This window comes from Alligator sinensis, unplaced genomic scaffold (assembly GCF_000455745.1).
Source record: "Alligator sinensis unplaced genomic scaffold, ASM45574v1 scaffold216_1, whole genome shotgun sequence".
NCBI lineage: Eukaryota > Metazoa > Chordata > Crocodylia > Alligatoridae > Alligator > Alligator sinensis.
The window spans coordinates 1,928,228-1,950,240 of NW_005841868.1; the positions used below are offsets into that span (position 1 = coordinate 1,928,228).

General features: G+C 42.3%; 1 protein-coding gene across 9 annotated transcripts in view; it reads left to right on the forward strand.

Annotated features, from left to right (window-relative positions):
- Positions 1 to 22,013, forward strand: part of TBX5 (T-box 5) — a 90,286-nt gene that overhangs the window by 54,886 nt on the left and 13,387 nt on the right. For all 9 annotated transcript variants that reach the window (XM_025193037.1, XM_025193045.1, XM_025193032.1 and 6 more), the window contains 2 exons: positions 108 to 260; positions 9,825 to 9,916. In XM_025193037.1, coding sequence (XP_025048822.1) covers positions 108 to 260; positions 9,825 to 9,916 — 245 coding nt within the window. The remainder of the gene's footprint in view (positions 1 to 107; positions 261 to 9,824; positions 9,917 to 22,013) is intronic.

The following is a 22,013-nucleotide window of genomic DNA, read 5'->3' on the forward strand; positions in this document are numbered from 1 at the left end:
GCATACGGGGGCTTGGTGAAGGAACCCCCCCCCCCCCAGGCCTGCAGGGGAGCGTGCAGCAGCGGGGCTCCATGCCTGACCCCGCCGTGTGTCTGCTTCTCTTCAAGATCATCCTGAACTCCATGCACAAATACCAGCCCCGGCTCCACATCGTGAAGGCGGACGAGAACAACGGGTTCGGCTCCAAAAACACGGCCTTCTGCACCCACGTCTTCCCCGAGACCGCCTTCATCGCCGTGACCTCCTACCAGAATCACAAGGTAGGGCCTGCCCCGGGAGGCGCCTCGTGCCCCGGCCTGTGCCCCGGCCCCGGGCTCCTCCCCGCCTGCCCGCGCCTTCCTTCTGCCCCCCCGGGAACCACACTTCCTTCCTTCTCTTTTTCCTAGACCCACGCATCTAGCTTTCTTGCTTGCTTTTCTTCACACATCTCTCCTTCCTGGTTTTTCTTTCTTCCTTCTCTAGAATCACACTTCCCTCCTTCCCCCTTCATTTATTCATTCATTTCTCCCCTCCTCCCTTCTGTCCTCCTTCTTTTTCTCCATCCATCCTTTCTTTCCCTGTCTCCCCCCCCCTCAACTCCGCCCGGACACTCCGAGATGTGCTCCGTTTTGTTCCCTTGGTGTTGTTGTTGTTGGCCGTGGAGCAGATAGAAGTATCTCGCGTTGGGATGCAAGGGAAGCCAAGGGGGAATTAACTAAACAGGATGGTTTGCTCAGAAAGGAGACGACCAAGCAAGGAAGTTGGGTGTTATCTTCTTCCCCCTCATCAGTCAAAGGCTTGTAATCTGGCCCTGGAGCTGGGAGCCCCTGCGCTCCCCTTTGCAGCTAGTCTCTGATAACCCAGTCTGGCTCGGTGCAGCGGGGTTGTTTGGAGAAGGGCTCCCTGCTGACAGCTCCTCCCAGCAGTCTGCTCCGCTGGGGGCTGCGGTGGTCGCGGGGTGAAACAATAATTCAGAGGTTTTGTGCACAAGGAAGCCACAGCTGAGGGTGGGATAGGGGTGGGGGGTGAGTGATTTATATGTGCGGGTGTGTGTATGAGGCGCACATATACACGTGTGTGCATTTGCACGTATGCGTACACACAGGTATAAGCACACCCGCACCAGCCTGTTCCGCATTCCCCATAGAGACAGACAGCCTGATACCGAGATGCCGAGCGCATCATCCGCATGGCCTTGCTTGGCTGGTAGGCAACGACACCTGGGAGTCAGACACTGGCAGTCGCTTTTCCAATACAAGATAGATCTCAGCTAGAACAGCTGTGAGTTTTCTTTCTTAAGCGCATGTGATCCTGTTTCTAACCCGTAAGGATACTTTCCAGGGACAGGGGTAGCAAATAGCATGCATTTTTCTCGTAGTAGCACAGTGTTACGGGAGTGAGAAGAATGGGAAATCGGGTGTAAAGGGTGAAAGGCAGAGGAGAGGGAAACATATCTTTGAGGGGATGATTTTTTGGTGGGATCGATGTACTACAAGTTCACTTACAGGCAAAAGCTTTCGCCAGATCATCTTTAATTATGAATGCAAATATATACATGGAGCAGAAAAGAGCGTGTATTAACATAGAGGCAAACAGAGTATTTCTAAAGTGCAAAGGTCATTTTACGGAAAAATTGCATTCCTTTAACAATACGCCTCCACAAACTGTTTATAAATCAGGTTTAGGACTTTTAATTACAACTTCGGGATGTGTAGAATGATTTCATTGTGTTTAACAAGTGAAATCATGTGGTTAATCTCAAACCAAGAAAGTGTCACATTAATACTCTGGCTAAATTATAGATGCTTTCCTGGAGCTGTGGTTAGGAAGTGCCAGAAAAAACTTTGCCATTTTCCCCTTTATTCAGTCTCATCGGTCTATTAATTAACTAATTAGGTGCCAGCAACAGAGATAGCCTTGAGAAGAGGCAATCTGCTATAAGGGGGGAGAAAAAAAAGTAATATACCTCCACATCCTTTAGAAGAGGAGCTGTTGGCAGTGGTAGGACATAATTGCAAACAAACAGAATTTGAGTCTGGGCCAACCTATGCCATAAATTATAACTCTGCTCTGGATGCTGCAGAAAATAATATTAGTATAATAAAAAAGGACAAGCCAACCACTTTAAACGCATTGCCTATAAGTAAACAGACTTAGCCTTCTAGGTCCTTGGATTTAATTGCTTTCCTTGTAGAAACTAGGACTGTTTTGTAAACAAATAGCCTCCTTCTTCCTCCCCATGTCATAAAAAACAAATACTCCACATTAGCGGGAATGGACATATTTCATTATAAATCACCTCTGCCTGTCTGATAAGAATAGATACCTACATATCTGTCTGTCAAAATGTACACACAAGTCACAAAAGACACACACATCCTATGCAGTTTTACATATACCCACCCACACCTAAAGTGCATATCCCCATACCCACATACTTTACATACCCACCCACAACCACACATACACATACACACTTCTTTTTTAGCTGCCCAAATCCAACAATTAAGGGAACTGCTATAGTTCTGAACCCAAAATAAAGAATCATTGAGGAATATATAAAAAAAAAAATCATGGAATGATCTACCCTGAATGGCATCTCCCTCCAGAAAAGAGAACAAAGTCTACAAATTGCCCGAATGCTGTTTCAAAGTAAAAACCAGTATTCAAGACCACATATAGCTGACGTTCTGAAATTCTGATATTCTTATGCTGTGTATGTGTGTGTGAGACAGACAGAGAGAGAGAGAGTTTTACACAACATTTTGATTATTGTGAAAAGGAAAGGCAAGGATATGTATAAATGTACATATGTTTTTTTCACAAAAGGACTGAAGTTGACTGACTGATCAGAATATCTTTTAATAACACTATATTTGTTAATATTTGCATTTGTTAACATAGTCTGATATAGCTAATCTTCCTACCTAGACAGTATACATACAAATTCCATACTAGTTTACATATATATGTATACTCACAGTTATATTTATGCATGTTTCATAAACATGGCCCCATGGGCACTCTCATATTTTTTCCAGTCTTTGCGCTTATTGCCTATAGAAGGACTTGCCTGATATCAGATCAGTGGATTTATTTCAAGAGCACAGCTGCAATCCCACTGTCGGATTTTGTGCTTATTTCCCCTGATATTTTAGGAGGACTGAAAAAGATATTTAAACAAACTATCTTCACCCCCAAAGCATGGGTTAAGCTATGAGGAAGGTTTTTGTAAAATTTTCAGTGCAGTTGTCAATGACTCAGAGGAGATAAAAAAAATCTCCAAGAAATATTTAGGTGTTAAAATAGGTCACATGCACATTTCATTTCCTTGCCGTTTACACAATGGATGCATGCAATCAGGTTGATGCCCAAATATTAACTTCTCTTGCATTTTGCTTCAGTTTAAATCATTGTGTGTTTCTAGCTCATATTTATTAGGTACTAGCTCTGTGCCTAGGACCAGGAAATGAACCCTAATAGACAGAAATAATTAAGGTTCTGCCCTCATGAGGGTGCTTTCAAAAGCAAGAATTCACAACAATTATTCTCATTAATTTTTACAACCTACTGCTCCCTTAGCTCTACCCAGGCTTTATATTGGTCCCCCGCCCCCAAGGATATCCGGTTTTATGCTTATTTTTGAAAGTTATTTAACTTTCTTGATTGCTCAAGCCTTTCAAAGTACAGCCCTAGCTAGAATATTGTACACACACTGGAGTTTATAGATAGATAGAAATGGAATAATATCCAGCCACACACAATATATGTACTCACATGTATTACATACATTGCAGATAAATGCAGAAACAAGTTACATGATTAGTGACTGTATATGTCTCACCAACACGGCTAAAACCTACACCCCTGTATATGTCTCTCACACAGTCACAAAACACTATTAAAAGAATCCTATTCAGGTTGCAAAGTCAAGCACACTCAAGTTAGGGTGCCTTTATGACTTTCCATCATCTCCATTGTGCTTATGAATCTTGACACAGTCTTTAATTATTTGATCATACTATTTTTCCATTGTAGCCCCAACCTATGCATTGTTTTTGATGGACAGTGCTTAGTTTATGAACAGCTACTCAATATACTGTTTTCTCCTCCTTGTTCTGTATGTGACCCCATGCTTTATTACCACATCACATTCAAGCCCTGCTCTAAAGATAGTGTATATCTTTATTTTATTGTTTGGGAGCTGCAGCATAGAAAGCCCCTCAAAATTGTATTATGATCTTGGATGCCCATCTGATATGCCAGGGAGCTGATTTTTCAGAGTGCTGTTTTCTAGAACATTATATCATACTCAGTGAATAAATCATAGCTCCCACTGACTTTAGATTCATCAGTGAGTCCCCTGAATTTCTGCAAATGTATCCACTTGGGTACCCAAACAATGAGGAACATGTGGTTACTGACTAGCCAGGAAAAATATAGTTGACATCACTTGCCAAGTATCTCATGGGAACTCTAGCAGAGGAAGGGATAAAATGCAATTTTCTAGGGCAGTATTGTCCTGCCTTAAATGTGAGGCTGTTCTTTCTCTTCCTGCAGTCACTGCACGTTCTCTGACTTCTACACTGTAGAATCCAAGGGTTCCATAGGCATTTTTTTTTCATTATGGTTTATTTCCAGAGCAAGTCTATCCTGTGCTCTTCCTTAAGGCATGGGTCCTGTGGGAAAAAATCATGGAGGTACCACTTCTAGATCCACTACACAGACCTCTGTCATTGGGCACAATAATTTGTTGCCCCCAGCTCCTTTTTCAAGTCTTCTTCTTCCCTTACCCTCCCACTCTGTCCCCCTGGCTCCTTTACCAGTCTCTTTTCCCATTTCCAGCCAGTCCCACTTCTCTCCTGCAACCTGACTTCTTGTCACATCTGTCTCCCTTTCCAACAATTTTTGTTCCTTGTTTCTGTCCAGAGAGCCCCAAGCTTCCCTCCCTACCTTTCAGGTCCTGTATAGTGACAACATCCTCAGCTCCCAGCTCCCCAACTTCACTCAATGGTTTAGTTCCAACATCTCCTTCCTCCCTGTTCCCATATCCCAGTCTTCTTGCTCAGTGAGTCACCAAATTCCTCATCCTAATCTACTTTCCTTCTCTCTGGATTTGTTTTTGGCCTTCTTTCTCCACACAGGTCTGTAGTGCCTAAGCTCACCATAGCCCATAGGAGCAACAGTTTATAGGGAAAGTATTAGTTTTCCTCTGTAGCCTTGGGTGGAACATTCTCAGATGCATTATGAGAAAGATGCTAACAGCACTAGCAATTGGAAAGGCTCAAGTGTGCTCAGTGAAGATTTTATCTTTAGAAGCTTTAACTGATAAATTTGAAGAAATCTTTACTGAGCAGGTGCAAACTACATTTGTTTCAAACTCATATAACTGCCAAATTTAGCTATATTTTCCCAAGATAGCTAAAAACAGGTGCCTGATACAAAAGCTATCCTATCACCTTTTCCAAACAATGGGGAATGAAAACCTTTCTTAAAAGACCTCCATAATTTTATCGTGGGCAAAAGTATTGCAGCTTTCCCTAGATTTATTCTCAGAAATCTCCACCTGAAGCAGACACCTTGCATGGAAAACTTCAGCACAAACAATCAGAGTTTAGCAAAGTTACAACCAAATATAAATAGGATCATATTATTGGAAGTGTTCAGAAAACTTAATAACACATGATAACACCTGCCCCACCTACAATAGACATAAAATAAAACACATAAAAATGAGTGGCTACTGGGGACAGGGTTAGGAGCAATGGCTTCAAACTGCAGCAGAGGAAATTTAGGTTTGGAGATTAGGAAGAACTTTCTGCCTATGAGGGTGGTAGGCTACCTAGGGGGATTATGGACTTCCCATCCCTGGAAATTTTCAAGAGCAGGTTAGACAAATATTTGATTGGGCTGATCCTGCCTTCAGCAGGGGACTAGATAGACTACATGATTCCATGAAGTCTGTTCCAGCCCTATTTTCCTATGATCCTTTAAATATAAAAAGGTATGTGTATAAATACTTCGCTGTTCTGGCTGGCTTCAAACATCTAAAGTTTTTAAACAATGTGTGTGTGTGGACACACACATACATAGTATTAAAATGACTCTACAATACATACCTAGTTCTAAAATGATATTTGCTTATTCACTCACTCTCACAAACACATACAAATATTCACCTGCAGCCTTTGGAACTTGTGTTCAGAAATACTTTGTTCCCAGTTGGTTGGAATACAAGTCTACAAGAGACCTGTTCACTTAGAACGAAGAGGTCGGGTGACAGACTCAGAAATTTGTCAGGTGTGTTTGTGTTGATTTAAATTTACTTTTGAAAAAAAACAACTTCTGTACAAAGAAGGCTTCTCTCTCAGGTTTGGAAATCTGTTTGTAAATGCAAACATGGGCATTGATTTCCTTCAGCTATAAAATAAGTAATATTAAAGCTCTATGTTTTTATTCCATCTCTACTGTAGAGAAACAACTCTGGGGATTTTTCAAGGGAGTCATATTTTTTTAATGATGTAATTGTCACATAACTTTCTAGTAGAATCTTCTACCCCTTCCCTGTCTAAATGATTTATAGTCAATTAGACTGAATTTCATTATGGCAAAATGGATAAAGAAGAAGGAAGTTCCCATCTGTTTGCTTGCTTTCATCCTTTAAAAGGTTTTGCAAGTTAAACAAAACAACCAGCCACAAAACTATTATCATCATTTCTCAAGATGCTTCCAGTCCAGTACATCTGAACCACACTAAAGCACTAAGGCCTGCTGCAAAGCTTACTGAAACTGATCAAGAGACTTTCATTGACTTCAGCATGTTTCAGCTCAGGCCCTTAAAACACATTAAAGAAAGAGGATCCCAGGAGCTTAGTTTCTATCAAGGCTTGATCCTGCTAACACACATATTGATACCCCTGCTCAGGTGAACATTCCCTTTGAAGGCTTTTACATGCTTAAATGTTTGTAGGGTAAAGGCTCAGTGGGTGGGTGTGAGCGAGTGATAGAAAGTGAATGAATGAAACAGTAGTGAGCATGAGTTGGTCCAAATACCTTGCTGACTAGAGGACTGTACTCATGCAAGCAGAGTTCAGTAAGTAAGCACTTTTCACACTGGTGAGCCATAGCCAGCTGCAGCTAATGAAAATAAACTTTAGGGACATCAAGTAGTAGGCCTTATATATTACATAACTGCCACTACTTTCCAAGTAGAAATTGTCAAGTGATTTTCCGCTCCTCAAAACACATCACTTTAATACTAATATATTCTGATTGTAAATTTTTTCCCTGTCTTACTGCTGAGCAATAGCTCAAAAAACAAACTAGACCAAACGGGGTGTTTACATTTTTCTTTGCAATCTGAAATGTGAGACAAAATGATGCTGTGTCAGGGTAGTAAGTTAAACCTTGACTTAATAAGAATGAGCAGGGCTGCAGCAGCCTCTGTGACTGGGTTCCAGTGCAAAGATCAGGGCCCTATTCAGGGAAAATTAATAATGTAAGCAAATGGACTCAAGGAATGTCTTACTTTTGATGACTAGAAGAAATGCCATAGAAAACTGAAAGAGTGAATTCCTGACCCTGCTACAGTCAATGGGAGTGTTGCTATTGTTGTGGATGGAGCCAATATTTCTTTCATGGATACTAGCAGAGGCCCTAATCCTGCAAAACTGCACATATGCTTAACTCTATGTAGATGGCTAGTCCCAGCAAGCTCAAGGGGTCTACTCAGATGCAGGAAGGAAGGCAAGTGCAGATGAAGGGTCAGCCCCATGTCCACAAGAGATGTAGGTGCTGCAACACTGAGTATCACAGTGCATTAGCTTCTAGGCACTTACCTCCTGTAGTGAAATTCATGGCTCTGAGTTAGGCTCTTAGGGTTCCTACACAATGCATGGGGAGATTTAAGGATGGGATGCACAAGAAACAGCACAGAAAGTGGGTAGCTGCCTAAGCTGTCCAGTAATTAAATGCTAAAGCAGTGGTGCTCAACCACTGCCCCACGAAGCCATGTCATTTTGCCCATGGGCTTGGAAGTTTGATGGTGGGGGAGCAGTGGAAGTGCAAATAACCAAACAGCTGCTAAACTTCTGGACCTGTGAGGAGCCCCATGATCTGGATAATGTGGTACTGTGTGCTAGATTGGGTCACTCTGGAGCCAGAGTGAAGTCACATGGAGTCACTCTGCAGCCAAATCCAAGCATGTGGGATCCAGCCTGTGGATCAAGCCCACACCATTCATTTAGCCCATGGGGTTGGAAGGTTGGGCACGACTGTACTCAATAGTCATACTCCCTCTTGCACATGCTCTCCTTCTTACATTAGCTCAGTGACTCTTGCATTTTTTTCTATGCGGTATTACAAATTCAACAAGAACAATGGAGAATACCCAGTAGTCCAGAATACCCAGTGGCTTGGTGGGTAGGGTACTCTTATCAACAATGTGGCTTTGGATCCCCTATGTTAGATGCGGCAATTGAACTCAAGTCTCCCATTTTCTGGATAAGTGCTCTAGCTCCTAGGCTGTCATAGAAAAGGATGTGGGGGTGGAACTACTACCCCCTCTAGCTGCATTAAAAGAAGCTTTGTGCTGTCTGCGTACATTAGGCATACTCTGAGAATGTCTACCAGACATAATCCTTCAGGGGAACTGGGTTGAGGACCATCTGCTTTCTGCAGTGTTGTGTGGTCTTGATGTGAGTTGGTCATAGAGCAGTGCTGGGAATGTACAAAAGCTCTGTACATATGGGGGCTTTAAAGTCAAATGGGGCGGGACTTGAGTTTAGACACCTCCAGGGATAGGTGGCAGGTTAGTGGGGGGCTTTTGGATCACAATTGTGGACTGAAGAAGCTAAAGTCCTATGCTAGTTGTGCTAGTTGCCCAAATTTGAAGTCTTTTGTGAATTTGAGCTCAGGGTCTAAGTAATTACCCAGTTCAATGAGGTTCTGCACTTTAGGGACAGCTTGGTTTAGTTAAGATAGGAAGCCTGGGTTCTGTCCTCTGCTGTTGACAGTGTGTGTCCTTTTAAGCAACTCTTTGTTTTTTGTGTTTGAACTCACCCACTTATCAAATGGGATTAATATTACCCATCCACACAAAGCACTGTAAGAGTCTTGGAGGGAAGGCATGGTAGGAAATTGTTAAATGAAATAAAGGAAAACATTTCCATTGAGCTCAGTGGTACCTGATCAGCCATAATAACAGTAACTTTTGTCAAAGAAAAAAAGCCATTGTCATGAAGATCTCAGTTTGGTAAGCACTTGCTGATGTGTAAGAGCTTTATGCAGACCAGTGAATACTAAATGTTTTGAACTATTGGACTGCTGTTAATCATCAACATTTCTTGTGGATTACCATGCAACCTTATCTTCAAATCTATAATTGAGCACTGGGTGCGTCTATGCATTCATTAATGCACCATAGTTACTGCGCATTTAATTTAGTACTTCCTTAATGAAGTACTAACTGAATGCACAGTAACTACATTTACTGCGCAGTAGTGCCAGCACACATTTTTTTGTGATGGTTACTGTGCAGTAGCCTAATAACACTGCACAGTGGCTTATTAGCATGGCTTTTGACCAGCACACTACTGTGCACTATTACTAGGCTACCATGCAGTAAGCATCTTGTGTAGATGTACCGTGTGTGTGTGTGTGTATGTGTGTTGGAGTGTCAGTACAGACCACCATTGGTCAGGGGACAACAATTTGGAAGCACTGTCTCACTTAAAAGTGTTTCAGGATAAACCCTAACCATGACAGGGGTTCTTGGGAGAGGTCTTTGTAACTCTGTAGTAGAATTAACACACTCACAGTAAATTGTTTGTGGTTCCTTCCTTCAGATCACCCAGCTAAAGATTGAAAACAATCCTTTTGCTAAAGGCTTTCGAGGCAGTGATGATATGGAGCTGCACAGAATGTCACGAATGCAAAGGTAAACTATTTTTAAATACCGTGTTAAACAATGTTATTGCCATCAGAACTATGTGCCTCTCACATAAGATGAAGTTATGCCGACCAATTTAGATCTCAATCCTGCAAGCGCTTAGATATATGCTTATCTTCATGTTTTTTACTCAACTCAGAACTACTCCCGTGTGTAAAGTTACTCACATGTGCAAATGTTTCACAGGCTCAAGGTTTTACTAGCTATGCAAATCGTATCTGTAGACAACAAATAATGTTTGTGAGCCTGCAAGCCGTTTAGCATGTGAGTAACAACTTAAATGGACAAATGTCCTTTTGTATAGCCTGCTCATGTAAACTCGTACCCAAGAGTGCCAAAAGATATTATAAGAACACTAATTAGTCTTATCCTAAGTCATCTGTGATAATTAGAATGTGTTCTGGGTAGCCCTATCACACACCTTTTCTAACAGCTATACAGAACCTGGCATGTGGCATAAATATTTTTTCCAGCACACAAAAAAATGAAATAACTCTCCCCCACATATCTCCACCTCTATTTATTAATATCCCAACATTTTTATGTTAAATTACCCTGTAGGTTTGGTCAATGGAAAGACATGAAAGTTTATATTTATTACAATTTTTCCCCGGTGGGTGAAACACTGAAGACTATTAGAAGAACTTCATGCCATATGGAGATTATGGCATGTAGCCATGCTGAGCTGGTGCTAAAAATTATCTGGTATTTTAATGCAATCCTGTGGTCATAGTTGTTGACATGGAAAAAATATGCACAGAATTTAAACACACATATGCAAACACACACACATGCACACAGAACTGGAGAGGTGAAAGGGTTAAAATACATAGAGTGGGTTTGGCAGCATATTTTCTGATGTTCAGTTTGGGTCCTAGATAACTTAAGTTATATCAGAAATAACTCTGTACTTTCACAAATAAGTTATTTTGGGGGAGAGTAGGACAAGAAATAAAGAGCCAGTCCCATTCCATATTCTTGCTTCAGTGAAATATTAGTAAGGAGTATGCTTTGGCATTTGTGGTGTCTGCTTGTCTGTCTGTCTATCTACCATTTTTATGTATATAATGTGTTTGTGGTATAACAAAGTTGTTTTTGAAATGATGGACCAAATCTTGTTATACACATCAAAAATGTAGCTTGATATTTATTTAATTTGGCTACTTCAGTGTAGGAAAAATAGATTAAAATATTTTTAAAAAATTCATATGGCCCTTGTACTAGAATTTGGCAACTGAAGACCATCTTGGCCCAATGATCAACTCAGTAGGAAATATAGCCATGGATATAAATAATAAATCATGTTAAAGCAAAGTCATGTTGACTTGGACGGCTGGAGATTCTGGAGACTGCTGACCATTCTGGAAGTCAATTAAATATCTGCTCCTTGGTGAGCAGCAGGGGTACATGGAGATACAGAGTGGGTAGATGGAGGGAAAGGGTTGTCTTTGAAAGTCATTGTTAGGCCATTGTCAGTATACACTGGGATCTTTGCAGATCTCAGGCACTTTCTGAGAAATCTCTCCCTCTGCATTGCTCCATGTGCTCCATGCAGCAATCACAGCATGGTAGGCTTTGTTGGTTTACTACTCTTGTCTTCTGTACAGTTGCATGCACCTTGGTGAATCTTCACCTCCAATGGGAGCTGCAGAGTACACAGCAGAAGCTTATCCTGCCCAGAGCTGCTTTGATATACAAGGGATTGTAGTTTACAGATTCATTTCTTGTGGATTAGAGTATGCTGGGAGCTCTTCTGGGGTCCTTTCCTCAAGTACCTGGAGTTGCTTACTTTTCCTTACCAGCCTGGAAGTCTAATGGATGTTTGTAGAGGCAGGAATTGCCAGCAGATGTACATGTGAGTTTGTGAGAACATTTTCCAGAGTTGCTTTCCCAACTGAACAGCACCTCTGTGGTTTGACCTACTCCCCATTCGCAGCAGAACCAAGATTATAAATATGCCCAAATCGAAGACTTCAATCAATCCCAGGATGGTGTTAGCATCTTTAGTGGAATCATAGAAAACAGCGATACAAGATACCTTGGGTGCATCTATAAGATGTCTGCTGTGCAATTGACTAATTCACTGTGCAGTAAAAATCTCAGCATCTACTGCACTTGTAAATACAAGTACTATCCTGCTACGGAGTAAAAAACTCCACAGCAGTACACACGTAGACGCTGGAGGGGCTAGCTGGGGTACAAAGCTGCTTCAAGGCAGGGGCTGCCTGCGGGCTAGCCCCATGCTGAAGTACCCTTGTACCCCAGCCAGCTTGCTTGCAGCACACTGAGTTGCGGGGAACATGCCCAAGCTGGCAGGCTGACCCACAAGCCTCCTGCCATCTGCTCTGTCCTGGCTCAACATGCTGCTCATGAATAAACTGTTGAGCTTATTGCTCCAGAGTTTATTGCTCCAGGGTGCATGTTCAAACAGCACACCAGGAGCAATTATTCATGTACCACAATTCCACGTGTAGACACGCCCCTTGAGTGGTCATCTAGTCCGGGGGGGCCAACCTTTTTGGCAGGTATGCCACAAGTTAACTCCACCCTTTCCCCTAGTGCCATTCTGATACCCTTCCTCTGCCTAATCTGTGGCTCTGCTTTCTTCTTCTTTCTTTGTGCTCCCTGTTCAATTTGCTGCTTTTCTTTTTGCTTGCTGCCAGTATACTGTCTGTCCCTTCACCAGTCTGCCACATGCCCCACACAAAGGCTGCCCATGCCATTTGTGGTTCATTTGCCACAGATTGGCCACCCCAGATCTAGTCTATTTTGTTGCTCCAAAGCTGGTTCACCTATACACACACCATTCCTGATAGACACTTGTGTAACCTGCTCATAAAAAACTTCTAGTGATGAAGATTTCACAGCTTCCCTAGGTAATATATTCCAGTTCTTCACTACTTTTGCTGTGAGAAAGACTTTCCTGATCTCAAGCATGGATCTCCCTTGTAATTAAAGTCCATTATGTTTTGTCCTATTCCTGGGGACATGGGGAACAGTACAAAATGTTCCTCTTTTAAGTAACTTTTTACAGTTTTCACAATTATCCTGTGTCCTCCTCAGCCTTCTGGGACAAGAGAGAAGATAATCAACAGCAGATCATTTTCATCTGAAAAAACAGACTAGAACTGAGATCCAAATTCTAGTCAAAACTGGCTTCCAGTTTCTTTCTTTCCTCTCCACAAGCACATGGAACATCCAATAGTGGGCACTGCGTTGCCTAAGCATTTTATGAGCACATACCTTCAGTCTGCAAGCTTCCATTTCTGAGACCAAATATACTGCTCTCTGATTAAGGAAAAAAAAGTGTGAAAGAGGTTGTGTGGGGGCATGCATGTGTGTGGGATTCCTTGTTTGCATGTTTTGCTGATCTCTAAAATCAAATAGCGGAAATTTGTGTCATTGTCATGCCTAGAAATTTAAGGAGAAATGTTCCTTTCAGATTCATTTGTCATCTATCCCCATGAAAGGAATTGCTGCTAGATATTTTGTCCTAGATCTTGGACTACAATTCCCATCAGTGCCAATAGGAATTTGGCATGGAGATCAAGCACAGGATATGTGGCAGGGATCCACAGAGGGTGTAATTGATACGGAGAACCGAGAAAATCTTCATTGAGGATTCTAGAATAGACATTTCCCATTCATGCCAGCCAATGGAATTATATTAATACTTCATAACTATTCAGAATGATTTGGAGGGAGTGTAATGAAGAGTTAGATTTTAATGTTATATCTGTGACAGAAGGTAGGTGGAGGGACTTGTGAGTACTGTGCTACTACACAATAAAATGATCTAATTAACCCCTTTCTTACCTTGAATTTGATTTTTGCTCAGCACTTGTAGTTCTCATTGTCTTCAGGTAGGGTAATATCTATTCAGCACTTGTAGCTATCAGGCTTTAATTACTGTTCATCTAAATTCATCGGATTGTTTTGCGGTTTTGCATTTAAGAAACTCTTGTTTGGCAAGGCAGTTACATAAAAGCAAAGCTGCCAGGTCTTCATGATTTTATTGGATGCCACTGGACTTTGTGGCATATGTCATGAGGCATATACCAAAAATCAGTGGAAGAAGCAGTTTGCTATTATGTGCCTACTTTTTTCTTTAATGGAGACAAAGGGTCCTATTTGCTCTCATGGTGTAGCTCTACAGTGCTGAAAAAGGAAATTACTCTGGCTGTGAGTCAGGGTAACTGAAAACAGAATCTTGTCCAGAGTTTTGTGAGATTTTTTTAGTGTGTCAGGGCTTAGAGTTCACCTTTCAAAAATAGTTTACATGAAGAAGTAGAGAGATGATGCCAGGCTTCCACAGGATGGAAATATATCAGGATATAAAATTAGTTCAGTGATTCAGATGTGGCACAATTGAGAAGCATATGCTGGTGCTGGGGAACTAGCTGTGTGAATCTGTGGATTCAGCAGTGCCTGTTCACAACAGCTCTGTAAGATCATGTCCATTATGTCTAATGCAATTGGGTTTCATTCTACTGGAAGTCACCGCTATAATCCTATCACTGCATTTCTATATTCATTTGGATTTTCCATGCTCTGTCACACAGAGAAATCTCACCAGCTCCATGCATCACTTTACACATCCATGTTATAGCCTGTACTGGAGAGATACTATTTGGTCCTTACTCCAGCAGGCTGACCCTACTGGAAAGTTTCCTGGGTAAAGACAGAGTAAAAACTGAAGACCTGATTCATAGTCCATTAATTTCAATGGTATTTGAATCAGGTCCAAATTAGGGCTTTACGGGTTTGGTCCACAGGTATTACATCCTACATGCTCTGCATATCATAGGACAAGGGTCAGCCAATACCAGTTAGGGAGGCACAATCATTGATGCTTTCTCTGTTTCTCATGTGCTCATTGTTAGAAAGGAACTGTCCAACAGAACATCTCCAGAAGATTAATGGAGTGTCAATGAAAATTAATACCAACACTAATAGATAGCACCAAGGTCCCATCATACCTTCCCTGATCCTCCCATTCCCCAAGCACACTCTTGGTAACTTTGGGCACATCTACATGAGATGCTTAATGCTCAGTAGATCAATTCTACTGTGCATTAGTGCATCATGGCAAAAGCCATGCTAATGCACAGTAGAATTAGTTTACTGCACATTAAGCTTCACAAAAAGACTATGCGCTGGGGATACTGTGCAGTAGCACTGGCTACTGCACATTTAGTTAGTACCTCATATTAGAGGTACTAAACTTAATGTGCAGTAACAGCAACGCATTAATGCCCACTAAAGACTAAATATTTGCTAGGAGACTATGTGCCTAGATGCATCATTTTCGAGAAGAGGGATATGCCCCCTTACACTTCAGCTTTTCATGATTCTGTTCACCCCCATCTCCAAATCTCCTGTTTCTTTGCAGCATATTTTTATTGAGTTGCTTTTCTTGCAACAGATGCTGCATATGAAAGCACTAATGATACCCATATTTGTCAAAACTGGTGTTATTATGCCACCAGGATAGGATAATGATGGAGACAGTGACAATGCAGAGATGGAGAAATTCAGTCCTGGCAAATCCCCTGCCATTCCTGTAGCTCATTATACTAGGTATACCATAGGGTATACTCATTTCTTTGGGGCAAGCCTGTGGGCACTAAGAGGAGGCATTTTGCATGACATCAGAGTCATCATGTAAGTCAGGGATTGTCAACCAGGGGGGGAGTACCTGAGAAGGCCCTAGGGAGTACCCGTGGGTGGGTGGGGATGGAGTGCCGCCATGCACCATGCTGCGCTGCTGTGCAGGCACCGCTCGCCCGTTTGGACACAGGGGGTGGGGAAATTCGCACATGGTGGCTGCTGCCACTCCGCATTTGGCCACGTGCCACCCTTCTACCCCGCTCTGTGTCCAGCCACCAGGAGTATACTGCTCTGTGTCCAGCCACCAGGGGTACAGTGATCCAAAAAGGTTGAAAACCCCTGATGTAAGTGAAGAAAGCATGCAATAGTTCCTTTCCTCCGACTTCTTCAGTAACATAGAATGTCCAAAATCGGATCCCCAAGACTGTCTCCCAAAATGGTTTCAGGGCACTTGTTTTTATTACATTGCACTGGAACATATACTAATAGATCAAAATGCTTACAAATTGTCAGTCTATGGTTTTTTAAAATTCAGGGTTGGTAAATTAATATCAGCGAGTTTCTGTGTCTTTCTCTTTCTGTTGGGTCTAGTCTCCATTCTCGTTCTCTCCCCTGTCCCTAGTAGTAAACAAAACATTGGCCTGAAATAAAATCAAACACCTTTATGTGAACTTTGCATATCTGGACATAAGTTCATACTCACTTCTGGCTCTGCAGTGTTGTATTAGCAGGTGTGGAATTGATAGAGAAATCACAATACTGACAAGACAGTAAAAGAGTACTTTCTGTCTCTGTATGCCTGATAACCAAAAATAATTGGAGTCAACCTTTTTGATAGGCATGCCCAAATTAAACCTGCACTCTTCCCAAGGGCCACTCTGATCTCTTTCTCCTGCCCAGTTTGTTGCTGTGCTTTCTGTTTCCTGCACAGTTCCTGCTGTGCTGCCTGCCCCTTCCCTTATCTGCCATATGCCAAATACAGAAGCTGCCCATGCCTCTTGTGGCAGCTGTACTGCACATTGGCCACCCCAGACCTAATAAAAGTTAAAGACTTGGAGGTAACCTCAGTGTCTGGGCCAACTTTCCCTAATTGTGCCTTTCTAATTGTGTAGGGCTGTGTACATGTGATAATTCAGTACATAGTTCAGGCATAGTTACTGAACTTTCGGTTTATATCTTCAGAATATAGAAATTGTCATACTGCAGTGGTTCCCAAACTGTAGCCCATGGGCCACTGGTGATGCTCTGCAGGGTTCTGGTAAGTAGTGCATGGATTGCATCAGCCTTCCACCCTTTTCAGTTGAAAGTTTGGTGAGACGAGGACATGGTAGTCCACAACAACTTTAGTGTCAGCAATGGTCTGTTGGTCCAAAAAGCTGAGAAATCCTGCCATATTAGAGCAGATCACATTAGATTTATCTGGTACTTACCTTGTTTCAGCAGTGGCCAGCACAAGATGATGCGGGGGAAATTATAAGAACTCCTGTGGTCAGCACAGATAGGACCATCTTTCCCCTAGATTAGGTCTCATCTAGGTGTCCAAGAGTTAAAAACTGACTTAAATAATAAAAAAGGACACTTAATAGCCCTTCCAGAATTTTATTATAATAAATTGCGATAATTCTGGATGGTCTTGATACACACTGCTTTGTGGCCTTGAGTATAAGAGGTACTGTATAAAACCAAATTTTACTTAATGTTCTTCAGATGGCTTTGCTTAGGATGAGGGGGAAGCAGATATTTTACAGTCATTAACATGACTTGATACCATATTGCAAAGTTCTATATTTATTCAATAGCAGTTTACCAAGTCAAATGATGTTGTCCCTAGTCCCCGGTGTGGCAAACCCTACTCTATTCTGAAAATCCAACTGTACTCTTCCTACCTCCTAAATCCTTCAAAGTAATATAAATCCTGGGCCAGTCCCTTACCATGCAAATGATCTTCAGGCTTTTGTGAAGTGTTGCTTGTAGTACTGGTGAATCCTGAGCAGGTCACAATGCTTGTGTCGGGTTTGAGAAGAGATAGGAGATGTTACGGGAGTGATGCACTCTGTTAATTTCCAGCTGGTGGAACGGTCCTTAGGGCACCATACAGCAGATCTAAACTAGATTAGCTCCATGGCTGCTTTAACTTGCACTGCCTTCAGCTGTCCTAGGCTGAAGCCAGTGTAAACATGGCATAACATATTTTTCATTTCTCAACACTCCAGCTATCCCAAGCATGAATTTAGAGTAGTTGAGAATTGCAGTCTCTGAGCCAGACTGTGAAATGTTGGACTCTATAATCTGTATGTGTCCATGAATTTATGTGTGTTCAATGCAGTGCATAAACTGGGCAGTGTCAGCACCAGGAGTACACATGATTTAAGTCTCACTTCACCACTATTTTGGAGATTTAAATGATAGACAGACAGACCTTGGACTGGCTCTCTATACAGTAGGGAATTTCATCCTGAGTTTGCATGCAAGACATAAGCCAGGTGGTCTGCAAATGTGCACATGTCTTCAGGAAAACCCAGCTCTCTGCAGTCAGAACCTTGTTGACAATTCCCTGATGATGCAGGAGGCAGAATGAAGTGTAGATACAGTGATGACATATGCTGGCGGTTAAACAGGCAGATACAACCCAGAGATGCAGAGACATCAAAGTGAGATTTCCAGAGAATCACTCTTCTGATTTTCTTGATCAAGGAAGTCCCTTGGAAGGCACCTTGGAATAGAAACAGCATCATCTTTCCTCTGATTCTTCTTTCCTCTTGTCTCACTTACATGTTTGTTTACCATTTCCCTGCCCCTCCGACAGTGATAAATTAAACAGGATATGGGTTGGTAAGCCAGACTAGCATTTTGGATTTTAAAAAGGTAGCAAATCCCAGTGAAATCAAAGCCAGCTCATTCATATGTTTTCCTTTGTTTCGCTCATGATCAGGGGCATTTTCTGTAATTTATTCATAAGCCCAATATGTCTTTGATGAGCAGTTAGCTGTGAGAATGTGTTAAAATGCAAGCTGATTTGACTTCATGTGATGAGTGAACCCATAGTTGCCCCAGTCTGCAGCGACACTCTTGTACCACTAGCCAGGGAGTAGTGAAATATTTCAAAATTCTCCACTGATTGGCATAGAGCAGGCACCCCCATCTCCTTACTGCTTCTGCTGCTTTTGTTGAGGGCCAGGGGCCATGAAAGAAGACCTGTTCCTCCAGTCTCTCCTTCTTATCTTTCTCCTTCACCTTTTTGTCCTCTGTCCCTCTCTGTCAAGGAGGTACATTTCCACACAGCTTTGTAGAAATCCAGCCAATGGCTTTAAGAGAGGGAGTGTGGCCTTGTGGGTAAGGGACTAGACTGAGACTCAGTCTAGTGCCCTACCCACAAGGCCACACTTAATTCATGAGCTTAATTCACGAGTCTGCTTCAAGCTTCCTGTGTGATCTAGGGCAAGTAATTTAGTCTTTCTGGGTCTCAATTTACCATCTTTAAAATGGCCAAAGGTCTACAAGGTAAAGGCACACCAGTTTGTGTAGCAAGTAGCACACACAGGAGTGATGTGGCTAGCATTGCATCGAGCCACTTTTGTCTCCCAAGCCAAACAACGGGGTATCTATTTGTCACTAGGTCAACCATTGGGTAGGTTGCAGGAGTGGTGGTGTGGCACCCATTGATGCAAGACCAGAGCAACGCTTAAGGTTGCACCTCTGGTTCCCAGCAAGACACCTTATGTACTCTGCCACCCAGTCTGTAATATGGCAGTAAAATAAAATAATGCTCCCATCTGGTTGCCTTGGTCTGTCTGGTTTATTTAGACTGGAAGGTTTGCGTGGCAGAGATTGTCTCTCACTGTATTTCTACAGCTCCTAGCAGAGTGCAATTCCAGTCTTGGTTGGGGCTACAACATAGTCCTGTAATACATCAAACACGGTAACTAGATGTATATCATTAGCCCTATCAAGTGATGTAAGTAGGCTGGTGACACCACATCCCTCCTTGTAAATTCTTTCAATCTTTTTATATTACCATTCTTTAATGTGAAAAAATGTAACACGTTAACATCCTAATGTAAAAGTATAACCCCGGCATTCTGGCTTTAATGCAGTGATGTCCCATTGTTGCTCAAAAGGTTGAATATATTTGCCAGACCTATTCAGCCTTCCACATACTCCCAGCTGCTCATTATGCAGTTATTTTGAAAAACAAATTTACTAGGCATGATGATCTCTCTGTGCCAGCAGTAAGTAAATGCTTTCATTCCATTAAAGCTTAGCCTAGGATTACAATTGGCTATTTTTAGAACAGTGACTTTTAGGCACTGAAAAACATCTAATATATTTTTAAAGAGCAATCTGAAGTGATTGCTGTACCCAGTGTACTAAGGGTACTCTGCAAGCAATATAAATGTTTCAAGATAACTATTGCTTTAGAAGGTGCCAGAGAAATCTCTTTGTTAGAACTCAGATACCCTGGTGAAGAATATGGTTTAAATATACCTCTGCATCTCTGCAGAAAGGCAAGTGGGCAAGAGGGAACAGTGGTGTTTTGTATAGACTTGGCCAGAAAATAGAGTTTTTCCCCACCAAAATAATGGAGGGGTTTTTTTGGGTATATATAAAAATAAAAATAGTTCAGCTGAACACTGAAGTATTCAAAATTTGACTTGGCACTGTAGAGCACCAGAACTGTACTTTAGCACCTCTTGCTTCCACTCCCTTTGTAGAGCCTCCTGAGGGTCCATCTCCCAATGGTGGACCCTGGTTTTCTGCCCCTGTGAGGGGGGGTTGTGAATCACAGCAGCCACATGATCATGGTGCGTTATTCGGAAAACATCTCAGTGGGAAGCAGGAGGTTTCTGAACTCTCCCTCCCACCCAGGCATTATACTGAATTTAAAAATAAATATAGTTCAGTTTTCTGGCAGTCAGATTTTCAATGAAAATTGAGTGTTTTCTGTAGACAGCAGTTTTCCATTTTGACAGAGAATGTATCCATATAGGCTAGAAACTCACTGGAGCAGGGAGGGTCCCTCACTGCATATTTACCCAGTGGAATCATGATCGTGACTGGGGTACTCTTGTGGTATTTTAGTCCATAAAGTACCATAACTAACTTCTGTCTGAATGGGAGCTATACACAGACAAATCCCCTACCTCAGGGATAGCCAACTTGCCACAAGTGGTATGAGCAGCCTCTGAGCATGACCAGATCAAAGAAAAGATAAGCAGCACAATGGCAGATAGGGCAGGAAATAGAAAGTAGAGGAACAGATTGGGCAGGGGAAAGAGGATCAGAGTAGTACTCAGGGGATCAGAGTAGTACTCAGGGAGGATGCAGGGCTAATTTGTGGCATGCCTGCCAAAAAGGTTGTCCTCCACTGATGTCCCCATAGGAAGATAGTGGAAACACTTTGAAAAGTCATCTTCCTGTTCCCCAGAGTGGCCACAGGGATGGAAATTAAGTAATTTCCATAACTTGGTAGCACCGTGTCCCATGTCTCACGCCATATGAATATGCACAGTTGGGTTCTGTGGGTTTGGGAAAGGCGAGCTGGAGCAGAGAAAGAAAATAGCCTGCAGTTTGCCAATTCAAGGAGAAATTTGAGGGGAATTTCTAATGTAGTATCTCCCTCTCTGCCCATTTCCTCAGTGAAGGAATAAAGTACTGATGTAGCTTTGGGATCTGGTGTCTACAAAATCTCCTCAAGGACTCAGTGGAGAGGTTAAGCACAGCACCAAATGGCAGGTTCCCCTAATTTATAAACTAGAACCTCAAGGTTGGGAAATGCTGAGCTCCATACCATTTATAAGCCATGTCCTCTGCCTCTACATAATACTGCGTAACCTCTCCTGTAACAAGAGCAGAGGGTAGAAACTCCACAACCGAATGCACACAGAATTGAAAGTATGTCTCCGAGTCCATAATACATATAAAACATCTGCTGACTTCTATAGAACTCATATACTTATAAGTATCCAAAGACTGAGCCTCTGGTTTCATTCCACTTCCTTTCTTTCTTTTTCATCCTGTGGAGTCTGGGTCCCAGACCTCAAACCCCAAACCCATCCCTGAGCTCCTGCTGTCCCTTCCTGTGGTCATTCTCCTGGGAGGAGCAGCTATGCTTCCTCAGGGGAAAGACCCCACCTTTGGACTAATCTCTGCTTGGCAGAGAACAAGAACCCAGATTTTGGCAAGCTTTGTGGCATGATGCAAGACACACTTATTTGTTTTTGAGCTCTTGGTTGACCCCCCACCCTCCCAATGACATCATGGCTAGTAATATTTCTGGCAATTATTGAAGTAGTGGTTTGGATAAACACTGCCCACTCTGGGTAGTTTTATACCAATGCTATTGCTCAGTTTTGTAAATAAGTTCCTTGTTGCCACAGTGATTGGTTCTCTCTAAGGGATCTCATAATGGAAACATGCAGGGCTAGATCCTACAAGCTGTTATGCCCAAGAGGCCTTTTCTCCACATGCAGAATCC